The 21987-nt window shown below is 39.4% G+C and overlaps 1 protein-coding gene across 2 annotated transcripts in view; it reads left to right on the forward strand.

Moving 5' to 3' along the window:
- NAV2 (neuron navigator 2) overlaps window positions 1–21987 on the forward strand; it is a 483385-nt gene that overhangs the window by 404390 nt on the left and 57008 nt on the right. For both annotated transcript variants that reach the window (XM_060262207.1, XM_060262206.1), the window contains 8 exons: window positions 1282–1573; window positions 4314–5016; window positions 7029–7496; window positions 9880–9945; window positions 11883–11927; window positions 14546–14706; window positions 17723–17911; window positions 20609–20661. In XM_060262207.1, coding sequence (XP_060118190.1) covers window positions 1282–1573; window positions 4314–5016; window positions 7029–7496; window positions 9880–9945; window positions 11883–11927; window positions 14546–14706; window positions 17723–17911; window positions 20609–20661 — 1977 coding nt within the window. The remainder of the gene's footprint in view (window positions 1–1281; window positions 1574–4313; window positions 5017–7028; window positions 7497–9879; window positions 9946–11882; window positions 11928–14545; window positions 14707–17722; window positions 17912–20608; window positions 20662–21987) is intronic.

Genomic DNA, 21987 nt, shown 5'->3' on the forward strand with positions numbered 1-21987 from the left:
TTTCATTGTTAGGGAAACTAGCCATTTTATGAAGCTCTTATAGCTTTACCCAACTCTCTTTTAAAATTTCTGTTTACAGAAGGAAGGGTGTGGTGAAGCCTTCCTCACATGCACCAAATTATTTCCTGCTAGCATCCCCTTCTCACAAAGAGCTTCAAATGTGTGTTCACTAGGTTGAAAATAAGGACAAAGAATTAGCATTTAAAGAGACAGTTATTTTTAACTTACCCAAGCAAAGTGTTTGATGTTCAATGAAAAAAGTGTCAATGTGGTCCTTTAAAATGTTTACTTCTATAAATGTAAGCAAATTGCGAGTGTATAGGACAGGAAATAAATATTGCACAAGGATATAGATTCTCCAGCGTCTTTTGTTTTTGGTTCAAATAAATATATAGATACATAGGTATAGTAGCCTCTCAGCTTTTTCTGGTACTTCTTGCATTTGTAAATGTGAGTCTCAGTCTGTGAAATTTGAATTGCAAATCACTTCAGATGAATCATGAAGCCAGAGCAAGTGAAACAAAAGAGTTCAGATAAAGAACAACTACCCAGAAAAGGGCTGTTTACATAGTCACCATTGGAGAAAAAATAGCATTGTAGTTCTTAGAGAACAAAACTAGTGACAAAAGTCTGGAGCAAAGCGAAAGAAATTCAAATCTGGTGATTTAAATAAACTGGTTTTTCTTTAAGTGATTCTAGGTAGTCACAAATTTAAATCTAGTCAGCAGGGGTTGTGAAGCATTGCCATTTCTGAAAATCTCACCTCAACTGATGATAAAGTTAGTGTGAGGCTAAAATAAAAAGCACTTGATTATCTTTCAGTCTTGCAAAAAAAAAAAAAAAAACAACCTGCCTCTTCATGCTCCACAGATCAGATTGCCAGGAAAGAGATAGGAAGGGAGACAGAACAAAGGAAAAGCCCACAACACCCGATAGAAATGATTTTATGCTTTGCAGAGAAAGGTATTGTGTGGAATGTACAGCTGAAGAAGCTACACAGCTTTTGATGCATCACTTTATTTTTCACCTTGCCTTGATCCTGTTTTATGCTTCTGTTTGGTTATGGTTTTACTGTTGTAAGTATTGGAAATTATATAGTGGTAACACAGTTCAGTTTAATCATTATTTGTTTGGGTTTTTTTCTGGAAAGGTTGCTGAACTGTAGTTGTTAAAGAATCGGTGAAATTTTCAAGGCTGCCTAGGAGATCTAGATTCTGGATTTTAGAGGAAGGAGAAAGTTTATATTGGAAGTGTTTTTTTTAGCTTTCTCTTTCCCCTCAGACTGATGCTGAAAAGCATTCCCAGGTGGAGCGGAATTCCTTGTGGTCTGGTGATGAAATCAAGAAATCAGATGGGGGCTCAGACAGCGGTGTGAAAATGGAGCCTGGATCTAAATGGAGACGGAATCCCTCTGATGTGTCTGATGAATCTGATAAAAGCACTTCTGGGAGGAAGAATACAGTCATTTCACAGACAGGCTCCTGGAGACGGGGCATGTCAGCTCAAGTTGGCATTACCGCACCAAGGACAAAAACATCAGCCACCTCAGGAACTTTAAAGACACCTGGAACAGGTGAGGAATGCACAGCCAAGAGGCGAGCAATCCAGGCCAAGAGTTTGTGCAGTTAGGAGAAAAATTTCTTCTGAACTGTCAGGATTTCAACTGCATTTTGATCTATGTTTGTCTTTGATGGTGAACACTATAATAAATCTCTGATTTTGTGTACCTGAGCCAAACTGAAGAGTTCCTGCCAACATTGAAGTGGACTCAATATTCTTTGTGTGGCTGGAAGACTGTTTGAATCAGTGTATGTGTTAAACAGTAGAACTGTTGTATTTCTAGAAGCTTCATAGAAAACTGAAATATAAAAGGATCTTTACAAAACTTGGATGAAGCAAGCAGGTTTTTTTAAAAAAACTATTTAGAAAATGTGACTAGGGCTCTATATGCACTAATCCCTTGTAAGAATCATATCTTCTCTGCTAACTTCCTTAACACCATTTCCTATTGCAAATTAATAAGGTCAGAAGAAGATCATGCACACAAGTTAGCAAATGCCATGGTGGAAGGAAAGGGAGCATTCCCTTACAGGACTTTCCCTCCTTTTGTTCTATCTGTTTCAGCAGCACTTCATTATTAGGGAAGACTAAAGGTAAAGGTAGTCCCCTGTGCAAGCACCAGTCGTTTTCACAACATTTTCATGGTAGACTTTTTATGGGGTGGTTTGCCATTGCCTTCCCCAATCATCTACGCTCCCCCCCCCCCCTCAGCAAGCTGGGTACTCATTTTACCGACCTCGGAAGGATGGAAGGCTGAGTCAACCTCGAGCCAGCTACCTGAACCAGTTTCTGCGAGGATTGAACTTAGGTCGTGAGCAGAGGGCTCCGACTGCAGTACTGCAGCTTTACCACTCTTTGCCACGATGTTCTTACTAGTGAAGACTAGTAGGACTCTATTTCAATCTAGTAGCTGTACTTTCTGCAGCAGAAAAAGGATGAGTGGGAAGATTAGTTTCCCCAAACAACAGTGTGCTCTGGGGTGGGGTGGGGGGGTGGACAATGCAAAAGGCAGTGTCCTGTCCTAGGAACTGTATAAGCAAAATACTGATGGGGAAGAACTAGGTAATATGTTCAAATTATCCATTGTTCTTCTTCTGCTTCTTTTAGGAATGGAAGAGCCCATAATCCTTTCCTTTCTGTTCTAGATAAATTCTTTGCTCAGATAGGGGCAAGGAAGGGTTTCTAGGGGGACATTTTGGACTGTTAGAAAATGAAACTTCACAAATATATCTAATACTGAACTGGGTCATACAGCATGGATAAAAAAATCCACATAATGGCTCCTGGTGCAAACTGACAGGATTTTTCTATAAGGCAGGAGAAAGCCCAACATTTGCAGAAAGTATTATTGTAAAAAACCTACACTGGGGGTCAAAAAACCCTAAAATCCCAGAAGCAATGTCAACTTATTTAAGAAAAATGTACCACAGAGTTCTTGGTGGCTATTTTTGGGGTTACAACCAACACTTGTCAATTTTAGCTTCACAACAAATCTGTGAGGTAGGTTAAGTTGGAAGTATGAGACTGCCCAATGTCACCCTGCAAGCTTCCGTGGCAGTGAGAATTTGAACTTGGGTCTCCCAGATCCTAGTCCAGCACTCTTGACTACTCTTCTGCACAATACATTTCCCAACAATTCATATCACTGCGTCTTCCATTATCCCTTTAATATCCCTTGAGAACAGATGCAGATTCAGTCGTGTTCCCCAGTTATTATTGGTGTGGCTGTCTGATATGTGTTACAGACAAGAGAAAATTGAAGATTTCTCTGTTCTAGTTCAGAACTGATTGTGTGACCAGAACATCCTGTCATCGCTAAGCACTTTCACGCATGCTGAATAATGCACTTTCAGTTCATTTTCTCTACAATTTACTCATTGTTGGAAGTGAAGTTTGCAGTTTTCACAGTAAAATCCAGTTGCAAAATGCATTGTAAGTGAATTGAAAATGCATTATTCAATATATATGGCAGCACCACAACATAGCAATGGATGGCTCACCCATCCATTCTGTATTGTGGTAATTGTGTGACTTTCCATGCTTATAGATTTGTGCTTGTTCCCCAGATCTATTTCATTCTTTGCATCTTAAACTGGTAAGATTTTCCTGATTAAGGGAGGTTTCTGCAAAAGCATTGTATTTCCAAGCCTACTTCGGCAGGGAGGGCGGGATATAAATCCAATAAAATAAATAAATAAAGCACAATTTTCTATTTGCATTTGTACATGAAAGGTGGAAAATCTGTTTTAAGAACACAGAAAACTACATGAAGCTACTGTATACAAGATCAGTCTATTAGTCCATCTTTCTCCACATTGCTACTGTGACTGGCAGTGGCCCTCCAGGGTTTCAGGAAGAGAAAGTTTTCCCCCAGTAGCTGCTTCCTGTGATTTTTTTAGCTGGGAATGACAGATATTGAACCTGGGTCTCTGTTGGTTCATAACTTATTCTCTACTAATTAGCTAAGACAGTTTTCTTTTTAAATGCTAAGGTTTGTTTCTCTTGCTCTTTCTTTGCTTACATTGCAGTCTGTTCACCTGTTCAGATTCCAGGATTAAATGCATCGGTTTCCAGAACTGAATGTGTCAATTTCTTATAACATATCCTTGTATACTATTCTTGATTGTGTAACTAGTTTAGTTAAGCAGGATCAAAATTCTCTTACACTCTCTTATGGGTCATGCACTTAAGTGTAGGGGTTTGCACCATTTTGAAGTCATGAAATACTGCCACTTGTTCTCTTGTTTTTGTAGGGAAAACTGATGATGCCAAGGTCTCAGAAAAGGGTAGAATTTCTCCTAAATCTGGGCATGTTAAACGTTCTCCATCAGATGCAGGACGTAGCAGTGGTGATGAATCAAAAAAACCTCCTGCAAACAATTCTAGAACAGCTGCTGCCAGTACAAATACATTTGGATTTAAAAAACAGAGTGGGTCAGCTGTAGGAATGTCCATGATCACAGCCAGCGGTGCAACTATCACAAGTAGATCTGCTACTCTGGGCAAAATCCCCAAGTCATCTGGACTTATGAGTAGGTCGACTGGTCGGAAGACTAGTGTTGATGGCTCACAGAATCAGGATGATGGTTATTTAGCCCTTAGTACCCGAACCAATCTTCAGTACCGAAGCTTACCTAGGCCCAGCAAATCCAGCAGCAGAAGCGGAGCTGGTAATAGATCTAGCACCAGCAGCATAGATTCTAACATAAGCAGCAAGTCAGCAGGCTTACCTGTTCCCAAAATGAGAGAGCCAGCGAAAGTTGCCCTCGGAAATTCTTTGCCAGGCTTAGTCAACCAAACAGATAAAGAAAAAGGAATCTCATCGGACAATGAAAGTGTGGTCTCTTGTAACTCCATTAAAGTCAACCCCACATCTCAGGCCGTTTCCTGTGCATCCCAGGGTGTTCATCAGCAAGGAGTCAAGTACCCAGATGTGGCCTCTCCCACACTACGCAGGTATGTACTGCTCACTCATCACTGTACTTATTGGATTGGTTTTAATGTTATTAAGTTTAATGTTTTAATGTTTTATATTGTTAAATCTAAAGGTTTTTATCTACTATTGTATGTTTTTATAAAATGTTGTTAGCCGCCCTGAGCCTGCCGAGGTGGGGAGGGCGGGATATAAATAAAATTTATTATTATTATTATTATTATCATCATCATCATCATCATCATCATCATCATCAGTACTTTGGTTCAGATGGACTTTAAAACCAAGGAGGGGTCATATGTGGATAGGCCTGCACACTTTGAAGTTTAGTATCTCTGAATGTGGAGGTTCCCCTCGGTCACCATGACAAGTAGCCTCTGATAAACCTATCCTCTATGAATCTATCTAATCTCCTTTCAAAGTTGTTTATTCCTGTAGCCATCACTACATCGTCTGGCAGCAGATTCCACATTTTAATCACTCTCTTGTTAAAAAAAAAGTATTTCATGAGTCTAACTGCTTTGTTGGATGACCTTGAGTTTTAGGGAGTGGGAGAAATAGTTCCCTTTAAGTCTCTACACCCCATGTATAACTTTACGAACCTCTATCATGACCCCCCCCTTAGTCATCTGTTTTCTAAACTGAAAAGTCTCAAACTCTTCAGCCCTTCCTCATAGAGAAGGTGTTTCAGCCCCTAAATCATTTAAATCACTCTCCTTTGTACTTTTTCCAGTTCTGCAATGCTGCAATATCTTTTTTGAGATATAGTGACAAGAACTATACACAGTATTCCAGATGAGGCTGCACTGTAGATCCATACAGGGAGGCTGTTAGAATATTAGCCATTTTGTTCTCATTCCCTTTCCTAATAATCTGTAACATAGAGTTTGCCTTTTTCACTGCTGCAGCACACTGGGCTGACACTTTCATTAAGCTATCCACTACTACCCCAAGATCTTATTCCCTCTCAGTCATCAAGTTCAGACCCCATTAACCTATACTTGATGTTGGGATTTTTTTTGTCCCAATGTGCATCAGCTTAAATTTACCAACACTGAACTTCATTTGCCACATTGTGACCCACTCACCCAGTTGGTGGAGATCCTTTTAGAGCTCTTCACAGTCACAGTCTTGGTTTTCACCATCCTGAATAATTTTGTGTCATCTATAAGTCTGGCTACTACACTACTCACCCCTAGTTCCAGATCACTGATGAATAAATTAAATAATATTGTTCCCAATACTGATCCCTGTGGGACCCCACTGCTTACTTCCCTCCATTGTGAGAACTATCCATTTATTCCTACGCTTTACTTCCTGTCGTTTAACCAGTTTCTAATCCACAAGAGAACCCATCTTCTTATTCAGGAATCTTTGGTGAGGTCCCATGTCAAATACCTTTTGAAAATCCAAACATTTAACAGTGTTTGGCCACATCAAATGCTGCATATTTCATTTGCTGAAGCACAGCTGTTACAGATTTTTGGTGGTAAATATTTTTTTCTAGTTCCAAGGTAAAACTGAATTTGCATTGTACTGACACTACCCCTTTATTCAGAGAGGTGTTGATTCACCTGTCATGAACATGAATGAGGGTACATAATATATTTCCTTTTAAAAAAACGGTTCAGATGAAAATAATTATGTGTTTTCAGAATTGCAAAATGAAAAAGAAATTGTGGGGGTGGGTGGGACTGTGAATTGTTCTTACTTTTAGTGACTGTTAGAATGGTGTTGAGTCTGGAAGCTGGAAAGGTAGAGCTCATCACATAGAATTTGTACAAATCTGTCCAGTGTTGTCAGTCATCATGTAGAAACCAGTTTGTCCATTCTTGTATGTGTGTTTTGCTGCATGGTTGTGTACTTGGAGCACAAATCACAATGATGTAATCTCTGATATATCCAGTTAAAACTTGTCCTTGTTCAGCAGAGGGTTTTCTCATGTTAGGAACAGATAAGATACTATAAAACTTTGAAATATTGCACTGCATTCAGCTTTGCAGTTTTCAGTGTGTGATTTTTTTTTCTCCTCCAGACTTTTTGGTGGAAAGCCAAGTAAACAAGCTCCCATCACAACGGCAGAAAGCATGAAAAATTCTGTGGTCATCTCCAACCCACATGCAACCATGAATCAGCAGGGGAATCCAGATTCTCCTTCAGGAAGTGGCATTCTGAGCAGTGGCAGTAGTAGTCCCCTTTACAGTAAAAATACAGACATGAACCAGTCTCCATTAGCATCTAGTCCCAGTTCAGCTCATTCAGCTCCTTCCAACAGCTTAACCTGGGGTACTAATGCCAGTAGTTCTTCTGCCATTAGCAAGGATGGCATTGGATACCAGTCTGTCAGCAGCCTACACACCAGTTGTGAATCCATTGATATATCTCTCAGCAGTGGAGGTGGGCTGAGCCATAACTCTTCCAGTGGTCTGATGGCAGCTTCTAAGGACGACTCATTGACTCCCTTTGTTAGAACCAACAGTGTTAAGACGACATTGTCAGAAAGGTGAGGACTTTTTTTTGTATTACAATTGTACTGTATATATTATTTGTGCTGACAGATGGTTTCTGTAACCAGTAGCTCACTCCTAAACCCACTGTGTTCACGTACTATTCAGGACTGCAATCTAATGGACATAAAATTATTGTTCTTGTTTGAGTCCTGTGTCTAGCCACCAAATGCCCCTGAGAACTGCAGCAAATAATGGATTTTATATACATTATGTACAGAATGTGGCTAATTTATTCCCTGTTGATCTATACCAAACATTGCAGCTCAGCATGTGCATGAGCAGCAGCCAGAATGGATATTCCATTCTGCCTCTTGATTGATCACACTAAGATTACAACAATACACAAAAACCTTTTTAGTACTTGGCTAATGAAACAGTATAATTTGCAATTAGGGAGAGATCGAAGCTGAGGATGTGACTGCTGTGTTCTGGGAATACTGTGGCTTAAATTTCATATCAGTAACTAGGTGATCTTATAAACAAACAAACAGATGAATTTCCAAAGGGGTTGAACAAAGATGGTTGTTGGAGACATTTGACAGGGAAATAGTTGGTCAACAGAGGCACTGCTGTTGAAGACGCAGCTGCGCTGGGCAGGGCATATTTCTAGGATGGAAAACCACCGCCTTCCCAAGATTGCCCTGTATGGCGAACTCTCCACCGGCCATCGAAATAGAGGGGCACCAAAGAAGAGGTACAAGGACTCCTTGAAGAAATCCCTTAGCACCTGTCACATCAACCATCACCAGTGGTCTGACCTAGCCTCAGATCGCAAAGCATGGAGGCACACCATCCACCAGGCTGTCTCTTCCTTTGAGAACACACGCATAGCTGGTCTTGAGGACAAAAGGAGATTGAGGAAGAATCGCACTGCTACAGGACCAACCCTAAATCAGACTTTTCCCTGCAGCCGCTGTGGCCGGACCTGCCTGTCCCACATTGGTCTTGTCAGCCACCAGCGAGCCTGCAGCAAACGTGGACTATTGCACCCTTCTTAAATCTTCGTTCGCGAAGCCAAGCCGAGAGAGTTGGTCATTTATTGTCACCTAAACAAGGAGACACTATCCTTATTTAGGAGACAAAAAAATTAATGAATGATAACACATATGTAAGATTTGATACTCATTAGGCAAGATGACTGGGATGCTTCACTGAATAACTTTTTAGCACTTCTCTTGAGGGTCACTTCTTTGTTGTTATGATGACTGGTGATAAACTTTTTTTTCTTTTGATCTTAGGTAAGTCATACTCTCCTTTTTCAATATGAAGGTAGTAATCTAGACTTACTGTTGCAATGATCACTTAGAAAAATCTATGAAATACTTCAAAATACTAATTATTGTCGTTTATTTTTCCCATCTCCTGTATTCAATGAACAGGACCATTTCATTTTGTCACTCACTCATTTTATTGCATTGTTTTTGTGAGAGCAAGTGAACTACCTTGTTTTTATTTCTCAGTGTGAGCTGTTTAGTAGCAAGGTGCTTTTTAGGTAGGGCTACCAGTTCCAAACAAAGACAAAATATCTAAGAAATACTGCTGTAAAAAACATGCACTCTTCAGTTTAATCTTTTCTTCTATTACTGATTTTTTTGTTTTTATACTGTTATACTAGTGGCCAGCCACTACATTCAGTAAATTTCTAACCCTGTGTTAGGCCATCTGCATAGCGGTTCCTGCAAATTGGTTCTTGCCCACATTGGGATTAGGTTGGTATTTTAATCTAAGCATTTCCACTACACTGGCTGTTCTGTTCTGCACTCCACAACTATACTTGAAGTAGTTAGATATAGTTGTTCAGATCTTAACCATATTTAACTCAATTGATGCTTCTATGGATAAATCAAGGCTCAGTCCTAGTATCTGTCCTTCACCTGATTTTGGTATTTGAATGACATCTTTCTATTAGTTGCTTAGTACATTGGAACTGCATAGGGACACCAGATCAGCTGGCTTTGTCCTATGGTCAGAGATCTCCAGTGCAGTGACAAGCTGCCCTGTTGTTCAGAATTCCTGCAGCATGTAAATTCTCATGGAAAGTGGTGCCACCCCACTAATTTTATGCAGCCACTTTCTATTTGGATATGAAACAGCAGCAACAAATGTTGAAACTAACTCAAAGCTCTTAAGAGCAAACCACAGGAGTGTAACCTCTTTTCAGACTTTTTGAAGCTTGCCTGACCCTATCGTATAAAGTTACTCTGCTGCTGGAACCTTCTAATTTGTTGCGGCTTGATAATATAACACAGCTGTTGAAAACTTGAAAAGTTTTACTTTTTTTAACAGCTCTCTTTTTCTTTCTCTACTCCTTTTGCGCTAATATTCCTCTCTTGTTGTTGTTTTCTTTTTCTCTCTTGTTGATCTTTACTCTTCTAGCCCTCTCTCTTCCCCTGCTGCTAGTCCCAAATTCTGCCGAAATACTTTACCCAGGAGGCAGGACAGGTAATGCTGTCACAAGACAGTAGACTGCGGAAGGGCCAAGTGTGTTCACTGGCAACATTTAAGATGCCAGAGTGTTTTGTGCAAGACTGTGCTCAGTAAAGAGTGTGTGTGTTTTACTTGCGTGTAAACTATCACTCAAAGACATGCCAGTGAGAGTCTGTTTAAATGGATTATATCCTTGTTTACTATGGAGAATGGCATATGGAAGCTCTGAGAAATTTTTAAAAATAAATTCATGATTCCAAAGTTCTCCAGTTTTGTTGGTCATTTTAAACTCTCACTGGCATTTCAGCATTCCGATAGCATGCTGCTGTTCCCCCCTCCCCCAAACACGTTTTAGGTCATATCATCATGTCTAGATTTCTCGAACCCACCCCATCCCATTGTGGCTGAAGGAATATATTTCCTATTATAATTTAAATCACTCACTTCAGTTTGGCTTGTTGGTGTCTTGCAGGCTTTTTGTGTATGTGTGTTCTTGTAAACACGAATGATAGAGGAATGCAGTGTTAGGAGGAAGAAGGCACAAAGTCAAAAGCATCAGCAGTGATGTTGCTGTCAGTTAACCTGACTTCTAACAATCCTTAGTGATGTTGGACAGCTTGTCTGTATATGTGTACTGTAATGCCATACTTCCCCTGTGGGGGTGCTATTTCATATTTAACTGAAAAGAAGAAGAGATTGGAGTTATACCCTGCCCTTCATTACCTGAAGGGGTCTCAAAGCAGTTTATGATGTCCTTTCCCTTCCCCTCCCTGCAACAGGCACCCTGTGAGGTAGAAAAGCTATTGAGGATGTCTCAGCAAGATTTAAGTGTTCACTTTTGATATGTTCAAGATCAAATTTCAAAAAATACACATATATTTTAAGACCATTTTTATTATTGACTTTTAATGTCTCATAATATATAGTGGTGATGTCATCAGTCATTCTTTCTTTCACATACAGCTACACACTTTTTTTGAGAAAGTACTTGGAGCCTTTGGCAGGGATTCCTAGCACACACCCAGGCCCATAGTCATTCCATGTACAGAATCAGCAAGAGAGAAAAATACAAGTGTTTCTGTACTTCCTTCCTAAATGGTGCTCTTGTATCCCTGAAAATGAAAATGTTACTCATAAGTGGCTCATGTGTCTGTTCATTTACCATTTAACAGGTAAGCCCTTCAGGCTTTCCAAATGCTTGCCAGAGCTGGCTCACTAAGTGACTGCTTGCCCTCCCTCCCTGGCATGGCAAAGAGCTGTGTCCCATACTCCTTCCTGCCCCTGGCAGAGGAGCTACACATGTTCCTCAGACCCCACCACCACTACAGTGAAGCAGTTGCCCCTAAGGAGGGAGGTAAACAGCAGGCTCACTTCAGCTGCCAAGAGTGCTGGAAAGCTCTCTTCCACTTCTGAGGCCCTAGGTAATTTCCTAGAGCCACCTAGTAGAAGGGTTGTCCTTGATGCTTGCCAATCATTTTTACTAATTATGTCCAATGCTTATGCTGGAGCTGAAGGACAGTGACTTACAAAATGAAGAATTAGAAACAGTGCCTCATATACTTGTTTATATATATGTATGTTTTAAAGGCATTCATTTGAAGCATGTACATTTGGGCAGAGAGCTTTTTTTTCTGGAAAGGAAATTGCAAGATCACAAACTTCAGTTGCTTTACTGCCACCAGAAAAGGGCTAACCACTAGATGAGTGGTTTGAGGGTTAAAAGCCTCAGGAATAGGTTTACTTCTTTTAGCATGGTCTCTTGTGCATGTTCTGTATAACACAGTCCACACTTTTATGAGGCTTTTGCATGTTGGCTTGACAGGAGCCTTTGCTATCTTTTCTAGTGCCATGATGCAGCTGTTTAAATAGCAAATTACTCTCTCTTTCAAGCTGATCTTTAATCCCCTCTGCTTGTTCTTCTCTGAAGTTCTTTTCTTTTAACTTTTCTACAGCGACCCTCACCTTGATAGGAACACTTTGCCTAAGAAAGGACTCAGGTATTGGTGTTTCCACATAGCATAAGCAGTTTCTGTGTGGTTTTTGGAGCTTTGCTTTGTGTGTCTTTTGTGGCCGTCAGTGCTGGTGATGGTAGTAGTGATGGTTTCAGCTTTTGTAATGAGTGGAAGCAAAATGTCCTCCCTTTCCTCCCTCTCCCATCAGCCTCTCTGAAACAGGTCATTTCTCCCCTCCCTTCCCCATGCACTTCTCTTGATATGGTAGCATCTCACCTTGAACAGGAGCTATGGCTGTTGCTGGCTGACTCTTCAAAAAGCATCTCATGGACCATTATAGGGCTTGATTTGCAAGCTATAAATTGGCAGCTTTATTGAGCAAGGCAATAAACTGGATGGTGTAATATTCACAGTGTAATATCCAAAATACAGATAAAGTAGAATATAGAAGGCATTACAAGTCCAAATTTTGCCAAAGAGTAGTTGGAGCTATAACTGTGTTTTAAAAACAAACAAAAAATCAGTCAACGAAGCAGGAGCTCTATAAATGTTTGCTTATAAAACTTGCAGCACAATCTGATGTCAAGAGAAATTACACTGGGAATAGTTTCCTTCTATTGATAATTATGTATCTTTCCACAAATATGCAAAGTGTTCAACCAATTCTACAGAAAGCTAATTTAAAACATTGTGACCTTTTGCTGACTTAAAAACACGTCTACTTTCAACTAAGTTGTGGGACTTTTTAGGATAACTCTTGACTTTACATTAGAGCTGCAGTGTATTCTGTGTTATAAACACATTCTTTGCAGCTACTACAATTGTTACACTGAGCTAGGAACTCAACACTTTTTGTAAAATTGAGGGGAGAGCAGGGAGGATGGTGGTCTTGGAGGTCTGAAATGCTTTTTTGTGCCTGTTAAAGTATCCAGCTACTGAGAAATGTCGTTTCTTGCTTGAAACATTTGAATGTCAAAGGTAAGTATTTGTACTTTGTTCTTTTGCATATTGATCGACAATTGTGCGCCTATTTAGGGCTCCAAACTTTTATTTTCAGCTTCAAAAATAAATATTGGGAATTCAGGGCTGATGATTTGAAAAGGAAGGTGGTATTTGAAGCCCTTTGAAGAGTTTTATATGTTTAATTACATAAACAATTTGATTAACAAATTTATTTTGACCTAGAACCCATAGATTTGTATGTGTATCTACATTTGCTTTCCCCACACTTTCAGATCCATTTGTGCAAGTGCTGTTTGTACTTACAAATAGGCCCACAGAAGTATCCAGATGGTATGAATCTGTATGCCTGCATTACCAATGTAAAGATAGCCTGAAAAGGGAAAAAATAGCCAAGCAAAACATCCTTGCTTGGTTATCAAGAGATAGTTATTATTTGCTACAGGCAATTTTCAAGTAACTATTATAAAACAACAGTCCATTTCACTTTGAAGACTAGTAATGAAGTTTATTTAACAAAAGCTCATTGAAAGAAATGGTAGTCTTTAAGGCACCACTGGACTTTTGTTTTATTTTATTATGACAGAATAATATTGCTACCTCTTAGCTGTTTGTAAGGATGGTCTAACTTTAGTCATCAGTAGATGCCTGAAAATTTACATCTGAAAAATTTGCTCTCTTGCCGTATTTGTGCTAGCAGGGCCAGCCCTGCCCCTAGGCAAACTAGGTGATTGCCTAGGACACCTGCCTTCTGGAGGCATTGAATTGGGTGTTCCCCATGTGACTCAGTGACATTATCAGTGTGTGCGTGGGGGGGGGGGGGCGCCAGAAGTTCGCCTTGCCTAGGGTTGCCAAATAGTCTAGGGCCAGCCCTGTGTGTTAATATGACTTTTTACTAAGGATCCCTCAAACCTGCATTTTTAAAAATCAGATAGATAATGATGCTGAGAGTTGGCATGTCAAAGAAATCCACAGGTAACTCATGAGTAGGAATGGGCACACACCCAAACCCAAGCCAAAATCTAGGCCGGACTTTACCCCGTTTGAAGTTTGCAAGCCACAGTTCAGGGAAGGCATATTCACCCAGACATTCATTGAGCTTTTCTGCTCGGTTCAGCTCACTGTTCAACACACCACTTCCAGGTGGTGTCAGGCCCCATCTCCAGTACACCCATGTCATCTGTAAGTGACACAAGTGCATCACCAACATGTTTGTGGCACCTCTGGGTAATGTGGGAGCACCATGTGTGGGGCCCAGTGCCACCTGGAAGTGACATGAGTGCATGGGGGGGCAACCCATTTGTGTCACTTCTGGATGACACAGGTGTGCTGAGGTGGGGCCGCCTAGTTTGTGAGCCCTGGGCCGAACCTGGTTTTCCTGGTTTGTGCCTTTTCCTACTCTTGAGTATAGTCATAATAAGCAAGGTAACTAATTAGATTTGGCAAAAAAAGTGTGCTCCTCAAGTTCTCCTATTATGGATTCAGAATAAATGAAGTTTGCAGATTTGTATGAGATCTGATCCTCAAGGTCCCATACTTCATTTCCTTGTATTGGTACAAGTCAAGAGATAAAGGCAAAAGGTGTCCTCTAGTAGGCAGGATACTTGTTTCAGGTATGCTGTTGCTTTCTGTCCAGATGGCTTTGGACTTTATTCAGACAAAACAGTCTTAAGCAAAGACTAAAGTTAGCACTGTTCGTGCAGGTATACTCCATCATCACAACTCCGTAATCAAGAAGAGGCCAAAGAATGGCTGCGTTCACACTCTGCAGGAGGTCTTCAGGACACTGTTGCCAATTCTCCATTTTCTTCTGGTTCCAGCATAACATCACCTTCTGGCACTAGATTTAACTTCTCCCAACTTGGTGAGTGAACTATTTCTGTATCATCATCAGAAACCTATGAAGCCTTTGTCAAAAGTACATAGTCATTTTTTCCTGCCTCCAAAAAAGAACCCATACCACTGTCTGTGTTTTCTTAAATCACTTCCATATCACTTCAGTTTCTTTTAATTTTCATTTCTCAGTATAGAATTTTAGCAGTTCCCCAAGCTTTTTATGATTAATTAAGGGGTTATTAATGAAGAAGACTACATTTTACCATGTAGTGAGAAGAGTTATGTCACTCCAGCAAACCTGTAGACAGGTGTGAAAACAAGGAGACAAACCACAAACATCAGTTTCAAGATGTGGCAGGAAGGTATCAAGAGGAAGTATTGGAAAGACCAGGCTAACTTGGTCATCTGAAAGAGGATTGTGAGAGGGAAGAGTAAATTGACTTAGCTGTATTGGCATGTAGTTGTGCATTCTCTTTAGTGGTCCCCACCTTATGGAGTAGCCCAATGAGATCAGAAAGGCTCCTGGTTTTTTGCAGACTGCACAAAACTTAATTATTTAGGAGGGCTTTTAAGGAATGTCTTGAGATTTTGTGATGACTACTTTGAATTTATGGCCTGACACTCCCTGAAGCCTCACCCAATTCGGTGTACTTTACCTTCAAGCCCCATTCGCACTGCCTCAAAAAATTTCTTGCCTGTCTGCTAGGAATGTGGGAGAATCACTGGATGTACATAGGTGGTATGGGAGTCATCATTTCCCTTGAGAGCTTTGAACTATCATCCCATGCACCTGTGTAATTCCTCAAAGTTACTGTAGATAATTCTGCATAGAAATGTGACTTTTGAAAAGATGAGTAAGCATTACCACTTCTTAGTGGAGCCACTATTGTATAGTAGTTAGAGTGTTGGGTTAGGATTGGGGAGACAGTTTCAACTCCCTCAGCCCCATGAAACTCACTTGGTGATCCTGGACCAGTCACTCTGGTGATCCTGGACCAGTCTAATCTACCTCCCAGGGTTGTTGCAATAACAACATATCCACCTTCTGTATCTGTATGAGTAGATTTATTGTCCAACTAAGAATTCTTGTGGGATCACCTCTAGCTATGAAAGGGAAGGTCTTTATCCAGTGCTGGGTGTTTGGCCTGAATTATGGCCTGACCTCTATCTATGCCACCATGTCCCACAAAAAGGAGTCCAATTAAAATTGTCCACAATGGGGGTTCATGGATCTTCTGGGTTCCAAAATGCTCTGGGGGATTTAGGATTCCTATTGCAGCTGAGAGTAGAACATGCCAAAGCTATTGACAGGATTGCTTCTCGTCAACCTTTTCCACCATTAGGGTGGAAGCCATCCCCATAATTTACTTCAGAGCTCAGTGAACATGTGCATTCTCTGTGATGTCCTCCACCTTATGGAGTGGTCCAATGAGGTCAGAAAGGTTCCCATTCTCCTAGCTTTCTGTGGACTGGTATTTAAAGTTGTGCTGTTGTGGCAGCATGACTCTGTGAGGAACTTGAAAGGTGGGTGAACTTGCGCCGCTTCTGCTAGTGAAGCTGAATAAAAGCCTACTAATATTGGCTTTTATTTGGGCTCAACTATATTGGTAGATTTTCTAATCTGATTTGGCTGAATAAATACCTGAAAAATATTGGTAATGCATTTTACAGGAATTTATTAGTCTCTGTATATACTGAGTGCTCACTCCTAGGCATGAGTCCAGCTGTCACAGTATATTTTCCTATCACTGAAAGCCACTTTGGCAAACATCTTAACCTAAGAAAGGAAGTGCTAGCAATCTATAATGGAAGCAGTACACATTTTGTATTCATTATGTACTGATACATATGTAACTACAAATACAATATATATATCTGGTGTCTCCTTAAAATCCATTATTTTTGCCTCTCATTGTGGTTGTGATTTGTTAAGTCCTTTGATCAGTGTGCCAGAAAAAATAAAGAATTACTGTATGAAAAATCTAATCATACACTCATAGGCAAGGCATGCAAGTTAAGATCTTGTAGAAACTTGCAGCCTCCATTTAGAGTTTGCTAACTACTGTGCTGAAATGGTAATTTTGTAGAACGGCATATTTTTTGTGTTGAAAGAACTTATGAAGACCTGAATAGTAAGTAAAATAAAGTTTTTGATAAGAGTATATACATACACAAAAACACAAGGGGGTCTTGACACACAAGAGAGAGACTTGCTTCTTCCTTTTCTCCCAATCTCCATGTCCTCTCCTTTTGTTGATTCCTCCCCCTCTGCTCAGCCTCCCAATTTCATGTTTTAATCCCCTTCCTAATTTCCTATATTAGCCATTTTAACCACTCCTCCAGCCTATGAAACTGCCCCATTTCTTCTCCCATTCCAATCTACCATCAGGCTTTATTTTGATGGTGGTCAGTTTTGAATAAATGTTCTCCATGATGTCTTAGTTCTGACATCTGCTACATTATCAGAATTGTTCAGGGCTGCCTTGATGGCTCAAATGAGTTCAGAAAGATGGGTTCTAAATTTTTAAAATAAATATAACAACACATTTTAAATTTTCTTTAAAATTTTCTTTATTTTTTTACCTGGTTCTCTGAGGTTTACAGAAAATCCTCCCCATCCACATTGACCACATTGTGCAGAAAATTTTATCTGCTCAATATAGCCAAGCTTGGAATCAGTTTTGTTTGTATGGCTATTTGATTTAATCCATCACTAGGAATGACTTTTCAGAGAGATCTAGGACTTTTTTTGAGCAGGAACACACAGGAATGCAGTTCTGGCTGGCTTGGTGTCAGAAGGTGTGGCCTAATATGCAAATGAGTCCCTGCTGGGCTTTTTCCACAAAAAACCCTATGTGAAGCAATGGTGGTGTCAGGGAGTGTGGCCTAATATTCAAATGCATTCCTGCTGGGCTTTTGCTGCAAAAACAGCCCTGGAGAGAGCCATTATATTTGGAAACTGATACGTTATTATAACAGCAGAGTGTCTTTTGATAGTTACATGTGCATAGATTTGTGAATTTTCTGTCTGACTTTCTTTCCAGCAAGCCCCACCACAGCAGCTCAGATGAGCTTGTCTAATCCAACCATGCTACGGACACACAGTCTTTCTAATGCGGATGGCCCTTATGATCCTTACAGTGACACCCGGTTCCGAAACAGCTCAGTGTCACTGGATGAAAAGAGCAGAGCAATGAGCCGTTCTGGATCATTCCGGGATGGCTTTGAAGAGGGTGAGTGAACTGAAGAACTTCTTCAACAGTTGGATAAAATTGCCAGGTTTGAAGCAGCTGGTAAAGAAATAGTCCCAACCACAACTAAGAACAGAATTTAACTCTTCGTTGTTATTTAGTGTTAAGAGAACATTGCTGCTGTTTGTATTAAAAATAAAGTGGTGGTATCAAAATCTGACGCAAATTTTAGTTGTTTTTGAATACAAGAAATTGTCAAAAGGATGTGCAGTCAGATGGCATTATTTCTGAGCACGCAGAACTATCATGGATGTCACCTAGTGCCTTAAGGTGCCTTATTAAAATCTCTATTTCTTAGGGAAAAATAGTCTCGCTCCTGACTACATAAATACACAGTTATCCCTTTAATGTACCCTGTTCAGTCTCTGTTCATCTTACATGTTCAGACTCCATGTTCAGTTGTTTACTGATTCCTCTCTCATTTTTCCCAAGTCCAGTTCCTCTCCAAGTTGACCTCATTAGAGCCTCTTAAACTCCTTGCCTTGCCTTAACCATTCCAGAAGCTCAAGGTGGCAAATTCCTAACTTTGTTTTGGAAAATGTTGGTCTTCCAGATTTCAGGCTTCTTCCCCATACTGTCACCTGGATATATTGGGTGCTTTTGGTTCTGGACAGTGATTTAATTAGAAAAAGGATTCTCAGGATACTTAAATTAAATTTTCAGTATTTTTCTTTCAAGCAGGATTCTTTCAAGCTTCTGGGCATCAGTGCTGTGATATCCAGAAACAATCTGTTTTCTTTAAAAGATGAGATTCAATTGATTGGATTAATTACTTGCTCATTTGGATTAGAATCTACAGCGGCCAGGTTTACTGGATTATTAGCTGTTTCTGTGTATATGGTCTTGCAAAGTATTAAGGTCAACGTGAAGGCACTGAAATAATTATGAAATTTTAATGGCATAATTTAATACTTAATATTTTCCTTTGGCCAGTTCTTCAGTTCTGCATGAAGCAATTAAATAATTAATGGGCTACTATGTTTTACTTTTTCACCTTTCCCAAAAGTTTCTCATTCATGACAGCATTTGCAACTCTATTCCTTTGGTAATAGCATGCATTCAGAATTACAACCTTTTTCATAGGGAAAATTGAGGTCATGTAGAATTAAATATCTTCTGTGCCAGCATTAATATTGTAACTGGAATGGTGCAAATCAATATAGACTTTTGAGTGAGAATAATTTCTTAGTCTCTGTTCAAATCTTTTGAGATGTAAGCACTTTGGTCTACTAAGAGGTTACCAAAATATGCTTGGCATTTTCTGAATGTAAAGTTAAGTTGTTTAAGACAGGATCATGTTCTTGTCTTGGAGTTATAATAATGGCATAGAATTTATTTTCCTATAAAGGTCACTTTAAATTATTTGGAAATTTCTAAGATAAGCTAGTTTCAAAGATTCCAAGAATGTATTTTGAAGAAGTGCATTCCAGAATGGAGTTGCTATTGAAAAAGGGAACTTGATGACACTGTATTGTTGAGTGTAGAACATGTAGTGTTAGAAAAATGGGCCGTGATTCAAAACTCTGTTTTGGCCAGAGAAGCTTGCTTGGGAAAGTCTGCTTTTCTGGATGCTTTGTATAGGCTTGGCAGCATCATTAGCCATCCTTGAACAGCATGCAAGAATAGAAGGGCAGGCAGGAAAGGAAACTGGGTTTTCCCCTTGCTACCCCTTTAATAAAACCTTGTTTGTCAGACAAGCCTTCTTCACTATGCTCCATCCTCCTTTTTTGGAAATTCTGCATCCCACTCTTCACTGATAGATATTCTGTGGCCATGAGGAATTCACATACTTTTCTTAGTGTCACTTGTGAAAACATTCTTTTCAAAGCTGGCCATATGTATAATACCTGTTGTAAACTTATTGCAAACTCAGATGCAAAGCTTTAAATTTCCTTTTGGCATGTGGTTGCTTCTACCATGTCTGCCTCTGTTATCAATTGAATGGAATTCTAAGATGGAATTCATGTTTCCTTGCAATTGATTATCTTGATATAAATGCTTGCATTTTATCATGGGAGCTTAATTTGTTTATCCTTAGCATTAAAAGTGTTGTTTGTAAAGGACATGTTTATGCTAAACTAGTTGAAACTGCTTAGATTCAAAAGTGCCTTTTGTAACATTTTTCATTACCTTCAGTCCAGGAAACTGTCAAGATATATTTCAGTTTTCTTCTCTTTAATGCTGCATGTCTTAGAAATTATATGTCTTTGTCTGTATTTCTATTTGAACTTTAAAAATTTGTAAAACCTTTTAACTCCCTTTTGCTGTTTATGCTTCAGGCCAACCATATGGTGAAACTGGACTGGTCAGTTTAACCTTTACTCTGTCCGCTTCTAGCCATCTTCTGCTTCATTTTTCATGCACTGTCATGACTTTTGTAATGTCTGAGACATAGCGGGCAGGCAAACGTTTACATCCAAATGATTAAGTGGTTTTATTTGAGACCATTTTCGGGTACGTTCTGTATAATGCCTCCATTTATTTCAGCTTACTTCTTGACACTTCTGCAAAGATTTGTTTTGAGTAAACATGTTTATGACTGGTGATGCAATTTTAATAGGCTGCTAATGAAATGTTAAACCTGCTAGCAGCATCTGCAGTGAATAATCTGCTATCATGTGTGTAGTATGTACACAAATGATCAGATGAGCAATTTGTTTATTTTATGTTTTCTCTTAGTGCATGGCTCCTCTCTCTCTCTGGTTTCCAGCACATCCTCTATTTATTCAACGGTGAGTGCTGCAGAATAAGAATCTCCATCTTGTTGCTAAGCACTGGGCACTACTCAGAGAATGTTAAATGTATTTCAGTTACATAGGAATCAAAAGAATTTTAACTGCGCTCATAATGCTACATTGATCCTACCAGACTGCTGTCCTAAGTGGAGTTATACCCTACTAAATCCATTGAAGTCTGTGGGTTTAGAAAATTGTAACTTTGTTTAGGATTGCATGTTGCATTATATCATTTCTGCTGTTTGAACTGAACAATAATTTTTAGCTTTGATATAAATCTGTACTAAAGAAGAACTGAATTGGATTCAGTTCAAAGATTGAATCTTTCAAATAACTGAGTTGGATTCAAAGAAGTATGAGCAGAGTTTATGAAATTCATGACACATTTTTCCCACTTCACCCAATTTTCTGTAGTGCCTGTCCTTCCTAAAATGTTTGTCTTAGGGAATCATGGAAGCCTTGTAAATAGGAGAAGATGTAGCACAGGTGTCTTGAGTGGAAAAATCCACCTTTATGCATCAGAAGTGCCTTCCATTTCACAAGATGTTAGGTTGCAAGTTAGGTTCTACAGACCTGGTCTTACAATGAATGCCATGAAGGGGAATAATGAATCACCATGAAGTGATAAGAAATATTGGGTTCGATTTCTGCTCAGAGGGTATCAGAAAACTTCCTGTTGGTGCTTCCTTGTGGAGCTTGTGACTCTGGCACTCATTCTCATTGTTAATTGATACATTGAAAGAATAACAATGTACTTTACATACTGTGCTGAAGTTGTCCATAGATGACTTGACTGAATCTGAGAATGATTGTAAGTAATAGGGCTCCATGATTAAATAGAGGTACCCATTTGACAATTTAGTTTATTACAATCAATTTAATTTATTATGATTAAAGATCAGTTGCATGTCAAAAATTCTTAGCTAAAATATATTAGAATTAAAATTGGAGTTAAATACAATATATAATAAATTTAAGTAAAATGCATTAGAATAAGGCTATTAAAATAGGATACCCATGTAACTGTCAAGAGGGTAAAAAGTAAAATTAATTGTGTTAATATGCACATTATATCACAATAGTTGGAGTGGAGATATTAGGAAATTGGATTGTCAAACAAAAAAGCTCCAAAATATTGACGACAGATTTGTTTTAGAACAAAGTCTGAGTCCAGTAGCACCTTCAAGACCAACAAAGTTTAATTCTGGGTATAAGTTTTTGTGTGCATGCACACTTCATAAGTTTGGCTTCTTGTACATGTACACAAAGCTTATATCCAGAATTAAACTTTGTTGGGCTTAAAGGTGCCACTCAAATCAAATA

Source organism: Heteronotia binoei, chromosome 21 (assembly GCF_032191835.1).
Source record: "Heteronotia binoei isolate CCM8104 ecotype False Entrance Well chromosome 21, APGP_CSIRO_Hbin_v1, whole genome shotgun sequence".
Lineage (NCBI taxonomy): Eukaryota > Metazoa > Chordata > Lepidosauria > Squamata > Gekkonidae > Heteronotia > Heteronotia binoei.